A 10714-nucleotide genomic window follows, 5' to 3' on the forward strand; every position below is an offset into this window, starting at 1 on the left:
TTACTGAAAGGGTGATTTATATCTGATACACACAATTCTATTGAATCTCCAGTTCCAGATACTCTGTGTTATGTGTGTATATCATGAATATAATAGTCTGACACCGGCAGATCAGAAAAAAAGCATCCAACTTCCAGGAGATTTGAATTAAGGGGACAGTTCTGGCAGAAATGCAATAAGAGATTTGCATTAAGAGGATTTAGAATGTTTATTTTAATATTACAGGAGAATCTGGATAACTCCCATCAGAGAGTTTGGTTAGGCCGGGTTGTTTTCATTCTGTTTCATGTGTTGTTATAGCAACTAAACGGTACGCAGCTTGTTATTCAAAAAGCACTGATCTATGGCAGCACTTGGCTCCGTAGATGATGTTAGTTTTTGATGTCTTCTGCAGAATGCTGAAGACTTGTCTTGCTGAGGAAATAAAATGTGAAGCACTCCCTGTAGTTTAGACATGTAGGTATCAGCTCGGTGTTTCAAGTTTGATTGTAATCTAACGGAAATGACACATCACCGCAAACAGTCAGCGTTAACGGAATAAAGTCGGCCGTCCTTTGAAAAATACATGAATAATAGCTAGCGTGTCGGAAGAGCTGATTTTCTGCGATACGATGCTGATGCTTTGTATAAAGCCGTTCTCGCTGTACATTGAGGCATCAGCCTCTTCTGCGCGTTCAAATATATATTTTAGGACTAGATATTACAAACGAGTGTTGGAGTGGACTTTGGGGAATAATGGTGCGTTTAAGAAAAAAAAAACTAGTTTGAAGTGCAAGAGCAATTAGCCCATAGATTACTTCCTGATCCGTCCCGTACATTCACATAGAGTTGATCAGCTGACATCATTTTTCTGAGAAGTATCGACACATAAGGGAAAGCAAAGATCTGGTGATAATAAGGTGCAAAGAGCTGCCACAAAATGTACTCGGCATGACATGTGACTGCGTCTATAGGTAACAAGAGAAAAGCGAGGTGTTAATAAGCCCCTGACACGCATGGGATGATTACAATCTGTTTAAAAGGCCCCGCATCTGTTACAGCTTCTTGTCCTTGTGATTGATTTCATGTTTATTCAGCTGTAGAGGCAACATTTCTGATGGAATTGCAAAATATATGCTCCAGAGTTCCATGTTATATTTAGAATAGTAAGGCATTTATTCCGCCCCATACCCGATCGGACGCTCCAAGCAGGTGTACAGGTGAAATATTTCATAGGGCAAAGATTCTGGGTACAAAAGTCATTCATTCTAACTAAATGCATCTAGGTACAGTTCTGTCTTACATAGCTCTAGAAAAGATGATCTGGAAAATGTATTAAAAAGCTGAACAAAAATCATGTTGCTTTCCTCGACTTGCTGCTTTGAGAGCCAGAGAAGACTTCATTGATTACATAAGAAACAGGCTGTACTCCTCGGCATTAGAAAGAAATGAATTATATTTGGAATTTTTTTTAACTCTTTAGCATCGCTCCCGCCAGAGGGGCTCGTAGCTAGTATTCAGTAAGCTGCCTTTATGCATTTAATGGTAGCTACTAGCAACACGGACACACTATACACACGCTCAAACTGGATTTGGAATATGAATTATGTAGATAGTCAATGCCTGTAGGACTCTATTTCACAAAACAGCCAGTACACTGACCCTGAGCCAAGCCGCAGTCACGTATTATATTGGGACGAGAAGTGTCTTCTGTAATCCGTATTTAGCACAGAAAGGAAAATTGATCGGTGTTTCAAAAACGAAGGTAAAATGAGTTCGCTACAAAGGAACTCTGTGGTTTGGTTGACTGGCAGGATGTATAGGCATGTGGGTGAATAAACAGATACATAGTCATGGCAAGCAAGGGTCTTCAGGCCAATATGTGCCCCCCTGGCTATTAAAACAAATGCCTCCCTTCTCTGATTGCAATCATAATAGACATCGGCTCCCAGGCAATAGTAACAGAACGTTCGGAAACAAAGTAACCGTTTTCTTAAGAAGCAAAGACTGATTTTACACACGAAAACAATGTTTGAAGACAATGTGTATCTGTAATCGACAAATATTTATTCCATTGCTTAAATTAATTAATTATTCAAGCAGCAGCAGTAGTTGGTCGCATGGTAGTGTTGATATTAGACTACGTTTATGGAGCTTTGCATTTATAGGTCTCATCAATCACTTTGTTTTGTTTGCTCTTTTCCTGAAGATTGTCGTTGAGGGAATTGTTGGAAAAGGGCAGTCTGGAGAAATCGCCGTGGATGACATTCGCATAGCTACAGACATACCCATGGAGCACTGTATGGGTAAGTGATGTTCTGACTGTGTTTTACATACGATAACTGCACATGTAGCTGTTTAGAGGGTGATGCCTATTGATCTTCTTGGTCTGATCCAGCATATAATGTCTGAAAAAGGACACCAACACCTATGTGGCTATAGCGGCGCTTGTCTGCTGTTATCGGCTGTTTTCCGTTAATAATCTAGTATCTTGTATTTAAAGGGTATAGTGTCTTGTCTCTAAAGTCTGAAGTATCACAGTTCTTTCAAGCAGGGCAAAAAAAATACAACCCTTTCCTGAAATCAAATTTCCTTTCAAAGTGAGAACATAATCCAAACTTTACAATCAACGTGGGGCCTGTAAATAGACATAGGTCTTTAAAAGCCTCCACGGAGCGTCAAGTTCAACAGAGAGGTTACGGCAGAATCTGAGTTAGTACGTGAAGTATCTAGGGACGAGCTGTGGAGTGGGTGAAGAAAACGCATCATTAGGCCAGGAACAAACAAGATATTGAAAAATGTCAGCGTATCATCATTAACTTCCAACCATGCTCACCTTTTTATAAAGCAACCTGCCTCAGGGGGCACACACAAGCTGACACTCGACATTATATGCATGGACAGATTGATGGGTTCAGGGAAACAATTTCCAACCTTTGCTTGCCGAAAGGTCTTTCATAATACAACAAGGCAACAAACACAGTAATGCTCTATGGAGGACAACGAGTTAACATATTGATAGACTCGCAAAGACTGGGTGTACTCGTCGTGGGATCTCGGAATGGAAAGGATTATGCTTTTTACCTACGTTGTTTTATCGTACGAGTTATATAGCTGGAATTATACAGTGTCAGGCAAAATCACTGTAGGGATTGCTTTTAGATGGCTCTGTATGGCATGAGCCTCACATGAGAATTATAGAGCTCTAACTCTGTGTTTGAGTATCGGAGAAAAAAACATCTCTCAGGGGGGATCTTAATGTGCAAAGCAAATGTAAAAGCTGAAAGGTGATAAATCACTATATTGTTCTTATACATCAATGGCTGGTATATGAATGTCTACAGATGTTTGTAGCTTAGGTAGACTGGGACAGACAGACTTCACCTATAGAATCGTAGAAGGCCAGTTTATCAATTACCATTATTTAGTATGTTACAGAGCACTCTGAGCTTACGGCTAAAATATTTATTCTATTTGGTTGTATTCTATATCGAGGGATCTGTGAAACAAAACCACCAGCCTTACCCCTGGCCGCAGGGATAATTCCAAAGAATTTGTTAAGCGGTGAACATGTTTACAGTTTTTTTACACATAAGCAATAGTGGCTCCTTTTGTTAACACTATTGTAAAGTGACAACGTTGCTCTATCCATTTATGTAATAAATAACAGACTCTCCTATAAAAACCCGTGCTGTTGGCAGGGTATTTAGAACAGGTGTGTACAGCAGGACTGCCAACAAAAATGATAATTCTGGAGATATTTCACTCTTACCATGATGCTGTTAGCCATACTGATATGCAAATTCGTTTTTTTCCTGGGTTCCGCTATAAATTTGTCTAACGAGTTGATTTTATGCCACTAAATTTAAGTTAAGGGTATCACATACTAGCACTTTTCACTTCTTTTCAGTAGATCTCTATTAAAGTCGTTGCAAAATGGCAAAATATGTGGTAGCTCATTGAAGGACGGTGTTTATAATGATTGATGTAGGGACATTTGATTCCATAACTCCAGTAGGAATGTATGTATTAAAATATACAATATGCTTAAACATATTGCTCAATCAATGATGGACTCCCTTTAAATGATATTGATTTTTAATGTCAGACTGCTTCTTACAAATCTCTACAGCAGTTCAACACAAAATTAGTTTTAGGATTTATTTTGTGTCTTTATGATATTTTTCCTATTAATTAGTTCTCAAGATCCACTGACTCAGATAAGTGGGGATTTGGGAGATCTGGACCAGAAAATTACATTTTGTTGGAATAATTGTAACTTCAGTAGGGAAAGCTCAATTGAATGTCCATTGATCCCGTCCATGAGTTAAACTGAATTTTAATGAGGTTTGCAAAGCAGTACAGGGGGTTTGTGTTAACTCTTTGAGTGTCAGAGTGGTTAACAACTCTTCGGCTAGCTCCTCAATCTTTTACTATCCCATCTTAGAACTCAAAAAATTCAAGACGTGATCAAATTTGTCTTCAAGCTGTTGTTTGAATTGTATCTCCCACCACACTTTACCAAAAAAAAAAAAGGGACAATGCTATCCAGCCTTCGTTTATAGGTTGAATTGATGGCATCTGGTGTTCTATGTTTTTTAAAGACTCGATCAAAACATTTTGATCCAGCAGCTTACAGAATAGCTTATTTAAACAGTGATAGTCTTTATAAGGTTGTAATTGTTCTATTCCACAGAAAGATTAATCTCAGTCAACAGTGAGATTCCATGTAACGTTTTACGACAAATTCTCCGAACGGTTAATGATGCAGCCAATCAATACCCATCTATTTCACAACAGCCCGGCACTGACGTTGCATAATAAATGAAGTATAATGATTCCCATGGGAAATTGTTGATTGCATGTGAAATTAACACAGTGTAGTGTAGGGCACAATATGTCTGTCGATAAGGCAATATAATAGAATAAAGTAGGTTTGGCCACCCATAAACATTAAGCGAGCGTTGTACTAAAAATCTGATTGCCTCCAACCAGTTTAAGGTCAAATTTTCGAAACCCTGTTTAAAATTTGCACCTTACCTATTACCCCATATTAAATGCTCTGTTATTGCACAGGATACAATGTAAATTGTGGTCTGCATTTTCACCAATGGCATCTTGGAGCCTTTAAGGCAACCCTGCTTTTCATAGGATTGTGTCAAACCTTTTTTTTATAGGATGTAGAAATTCCTCTGTTACTTATTTAACATGTAGAAAGCTCTGTGTGGTTCACCTGTGTGGACCATAATTCCAAATGACATTTTTTACAACCTTAAAAAAAATGCTGTGATGTCATCACATAGATCAGGTTAATTTTCTGATTATATAAAAATGATTATATTTTCATATAAAAAACACACCTGCTTTATTTAAATGGCCCCAACAGATGATACAGTTTATTTTGGGTTTTTTTACATTTAAAGGTAAAATTACCCTTTGATACCAACAAAAGTAGAGAAAACGAAATTACAGATTTCACTGGTGTATTGTAAACAATTACATCATAGCAGAAGTAATGAAACATCTAAAATCACTATTCACTTGTGCTTGGAAATGTAAGAAGGATCCCGTGTCTCTTGAGTAATCCCATCCTTGTAAACATATTTCTAAAAACAGAATATGTTTTCTTTTTTCTTTGTTTAGAACCGATAACAGCTTTTCCAGGACAGAACAAAGAATATTCCCCAGGTAAGCTCATAAATATATAGTTGTAAATAGATTTGTCTTCTCTAAATGTAATTTTTTCTTTATTAGTGTAAAACAAAGTAAAACACTGTTAATCACATTACGGCCAGAGGCATTTAGAGCTTGTAAGAAAATATCAATTCAGATGAACCAAACAGAAGGGACACAATTGACCCTGGACTGTTGTCTTTGAAAACATAGGCATGAATGCTTATTGCCTGGTACCTTATCTGTGTCTTTGGCACTGGGTATAATAAATATAAATATAGTCAGTTACAGACACAAAGGAGCCTTCATCCTTGCTGACCTAAAATCCGTATGGCAGTAAAAGCTAAATTATCAATAATGTCTGATAGACAGTAAGTTGATTTTAGGATTGCATCCCTATCTCAGTGATAATGGCAATGTAATAGATGAGCTAATCGTTTAAATCTCTACCTTTTAATGGAAGATTTACAACAGTTATTTTATGTTATTATTGCCATCCACAAATTTAGGCAAAGTGGGTCTAATAGAGACTTATTTACATTGTAATATCCCCTCTTATCAATGCTTTGGTTGTCGCACTGTTGTGTTGTTGTGTGGGGCTTTGTGTTGAGTAACTCTCAGCTCGCTGTATGTTTATTTAGTGATGTGTCCCATATGTGCTCGTGTTCCTTTGGATATCCTCATACTTGTTGAGAATGTTAACCATGTAGAACACATAAATGCACAGGGCTTTTAACCCAAGTCTGTGTTGTGTCAAATAGATTTCACTATACTACTAGCAATTTACTCATCTGAACCAAGTCCAATTTGACCCAACTAATAAATTCAACCTGGTAGGAGTTTCTCAATTAATAGCCGTGTCCAGCAGCTGAACGCTGAAAAAGCTCACCGTCAACCAGCAGCAGGTTAATAGCGGCTTCATCCGAAACAGTGGGGTTTGTCAGAGAGTAAAATTTATACTTAAATTGCTGTGAGCTTTTCTACTAAACACCTATGATATTCTCCGAAGGTTACTCATCATTAGCTAGAGCTGTCACGAAATAATATTGGAACATTACCAAAGTGACACCTCTCTGACATCTCATCGCAATAAATCTAATCTCCTCTCTACATTCACGGGTTATGCTCACAAACTGTTTAATGACCTATTCACATTTAACTACGATGCATATTTTATGGAGCTCTTTTAATGATGGTTTTCAGGAACTAGTAATTGTGGCTACTACATCACAGCCACTCAATGTGATCCATACACGATTAAATAGCAGCCCCTCGATTCTTCCACAGTCACAGTCACTGTGGTGGATGATCCCAACGCTAGTTGCATGTATTTCGGTATGTTGTTAAGCTATGTGTACACAGTTGTAAGCCCAGATCTTTGCAGTATAGATGGTGAGATAGGAACAGCTTGTGTTTAGCTGCTTTGTATTTACACTTTTTAAGTGTTCAATATCTTTTCTGTCTTCTGTCTACTTGTAGCCCAACATGCAGCGTGGCTACTGTTTGAATACAACCCCGTCATCCTTACCTAGTCATATTGACTGAGTTGTAACAACCGTTTCATAGTGTTTTGTACTGCCCAGCCCTGCTCTTGTGTAAGAGGCAAGGAATAATTCCTATGCCCTGGCATCTTATTTGGCAATACCGTAGCTCTTTGTAGCTCTGCTTGCTCCAAGCTGCATTCTTTTAGGCTCATTCTTTTTAGGCTGATGAGATTTTTCCTTGATATTTATTTGATCACTTCTCTGAACCTAAACCCAGTTCCAGTACAAACACAGCAATAGCTATGCCCAGTGGTGGACAACATCCCGTTGTAGGTTATTTGTTTTCAAATAATCACATTATTAGTTGAAAACACTCATTCTCTAATACTAGATTGAAGATCGCTGACAATTGTGGCGTTGCTACTTGTAATAGTCTTATTTGTGCAGCGTCGAGTTGTATAAATAACTTTTAGGAGAGGCTAATTTGTTATGGTGCTAGTAGAACACACAGATCTTTGTGAATGTTTCAAGCATAAAAATATTTTAATTATTCCAATCCCATTTCTGGGACTATCTTTGTAAATAATTCTAACCCTATGTTTAGTGTTTCTAGCTGTGTGTCTGATGTGGTCGCCACTCCTTTGCGTGTGCTGGCTCTGTACCATAACTACTTGATACATTCCTAGCGTTTTCCACTCCCTCATGTAAATATGATTTGTAAACTATGCCAAAAAAACATTGTTTCTTAAAAGAACCCATGGATGTTAAGTTACTAACAATACCAAAAGTCCCGCTTCATATAAGAGAAAATGAATAAAATGTCACATTTAACCAATTACCAATGTAGTATATATTCTTAACATGAATATAGTTAGAATACTGTATTCGCTGGAATATGGGTCTCCCTTTCTTGCAATCCACTTATTATTAATGTGATGTGTAGTCTTTAACCCTACAGAGTCTATGCTCAAAGGTAAATGCAACACTACAAATCTTTGTCTTCCAAAGACATTAGATAAGGGCATTTTCTGCTTATGCCCATGTTGATTGAATTTTAAATAAGCTGTAAAGGAGATGTCTTTGAAGATCACTAAAACAAAAATTAAATGCCCGTATGAAAGGTTTTAGTAGCCATAGGTCCCCAGTTACTTTAGCCATAGCTTGAATACTGCTTTGGTACATGTGAAATACCCTGCCGGTTTCTTACTGTATGCTGGGTTTTTCTTAGCTCTTGAAGGATTTCTCATCCTACTTATTCATATTGAAAGAACATTTGAATCTGGAAGAGGGTATTCTGATGCTGCTAAAACAAAACAAAAAAAAAAGCACATTCAAGATAATACTCTACTGTTCTGATGGTGGTATACTACCTTCTATCGGAATTTTATTCTTGCAGTCTCTAGCATGAATAGTAACCGGGAGGGTGACTTACCCTTGGGGAAAATAGTGAATTGCCTGTTCTGGTTAAATTGATAAATTAGGCAGGCTAACAGCTTTGCTGAGCAAGCAATATATAGACAAATCTACACGATAAGTGATTTTGGCTGACCCTGTGTTATTGGAAACTGTATATTTCTTCAAGGTCCAGCCTGGGCTTTGTGGTATTTCATACACCTCCAAGAATTTTAACTTGCTGTTTCCAGTTCCATATAAGTAAAGACTGTTGCCAAGGCCAGCCAGGGTGAGAAGCTTTCCAGAGAGTTCCTGATCTTTCTGATGAATGTGACATGTTTTACTTTCCTTATCTTTTTTTTACGGTACAAATCTAGTCAACTTTTTTAGTTTTGATTTACTTCCACGTGTATACGTTTTCTTTTTCCAAATATACGTCCCCCTCCATTACGAAAAGTTCTGTATAGTTTGTTGTGTTTTCACACCAAGAAGGAAGAATGCAGAATAGCAGCCAACCCCAGCTTATTGTCTTTATCTATGTTTAAAGTTGTATTGTTCTGTATCCAGTTTTCTGGCAGTTGTAAAGTTAAGGTCGAGTCCAAATAGTCTTTTGATGTTATTGGTTTCAAAGTCACAACTGTTTGTTTATGTCCGCCTATCCTAACACAATAATAGCACTATTAACAGTAGCTGACTTACAGTCTTTCTGTCTGTGTGCCTGAAGGGTGATCACACAATACAGGCCCATTAGTGGTGTTAGCTCATGTATACCATTAATTGCTACCCCATGATAAACTTCTATCTTAGATTTTGAAGCTCTTGATGGCTCTGGTCTATGGTTAGTTTAACCCTTTACTGCCGAAACATTATGGAAATGCTTGTTAGGACAAAAGAAACAAAGTTTCACATTATTTATTTGAGTTATTCATGAACGTTATGAAATGATACTATATAATACTATACTATATAATAGCTAAACTGTTCTGCACTAGTCGCTCCTGAGTACATTTTCCATGATGTAGATTCTCCTTACATCTGTAGTGTTTGTGGCTGTAGACATGTAGATTGAAGATAGCATATTAAAAAAATATGATGCAATCCCATTCTTCTACATACAGTCTTAAGGAACAAAAACTGTAGGTCTGTATATTCTAGATATAAAGAAAATCATGGTTTTATCCCACTTGTTTTTATAGAAGCCAATAATTTTACATTTAAATAACTAAATGGGATAGTTTTATTTTAAAAAATATTTATAAAAGCATGTGTGATTTATTATGATTCTAGTCAGCCTACATCCCACCTAGAAACACTCTTCTGTGTCTCTCCACCAGGGGGCACCCTTCTACCAGGGAGCGAGCCCACAGTGGACACGGTGTCAGTGCAGCCCATCCCAGTCTACTGGTATTACGTTATGGCAGCAGGAGGCGCTGTTCTGGTGCTGGTCTCCGTCGCGCTGGCCTTGGTGCTCCACTACCACCGCTTCCGCTATGCGGCCAAGAAGAGCGACCCCGCCATCACCTACAAAACCTCACACTACGCCAACGGGACACCCTTGGCAGTGGAACCCACCTTAACTATAAAACTAGAACAAGATGATCGCGACCACAGCTCGCGGTGTTGAGGGTGAAACGGACACAGGATCTAGACTTAACAGACAGCAGAACGTTGGCTGAATTTGCACTTTTATCCTCCTGCCCCTTATGTCCCAAGGACACTGCGGTCTGCATACTTTTGAACTGTTAGACACTTGGCCTCCCTTCTTGACTGTCTCTAAACTCTAATGCTGCATCTTGGGAAACATTTGAGAAGATGGTTTGATGCCTCTTAAACCCTGAATGCGCTTTTATTTTTTCAAAGACTTGTTTTTCTGTTTTTCATATGATAATTTTTTCCCCAGACGGAATATTGCCTGCAAACATGAAGGAAAGTCTAAAAAGGGTGTATATCTATCTTAAAGGACACACATACGCACGTGTATATGTGTGTGTATGTATATATATATATATATATATATATATACACACACATACATTTCTGTATGTGTGATTTAGCATGTGTGAATGGTGTTGTACTGTAATACAGTAGACAAAGAACAAAACATTTGAACCCGTATTGTGTTATTACTAGGTAATGAACATAACTTACAATCTATTCAGTGTGTTTAAAGGAGCTTGATATGCCAG

The 10714-nt window shown here is 37.9% G+C and overlaps 1 protein-coding gene across 1 annotated transcript in view; it reads left to right on the plus strand.

The window, feature by feature from the left end:
• LOC149287585 (neuropilin-2-like) overlaps positions 1–10152 on the plus strand; it is a 56436-nt gene extending 46284 nt beyond the window's left edge. Inside the window, exons 15-17 of the mRNA XM_089492771.1 lie at positions 2189–2285; positions 5623–5667; positions 9863–10152. Of these exons, the coding sequence (XP_089348897.1) occupies positions 2189–2285; positions 5623–5667; positions 9863–10152 (432 nt within the window). The remainder of the gene's footprint in view (positions 1–2188; positions 2286–5622; positions 5668–9862) is intronic.
• The last annotated feature ends 562 nt before the right edge of the window (positions 10153–10714 follow it).

This window comes from Sceloporus occidentalis, unplaced genomic scaffold, assembly GCF_023333645.1.
Source record: "Sceloporus occidentalis isolate IW3139 unplaced genomic scaffold, rSceOcc1.0.p SCAF_59, whole genome shotgun sequence".
In the NCBI taxonomy this organism is placed as follows: domain Eukaryota; kingdom Metazoa; phylum Chordata; class Lepidosauria; order Squamata; family Phrynosomatidae; genus Sceloporus; species Sceloporus occidentalis.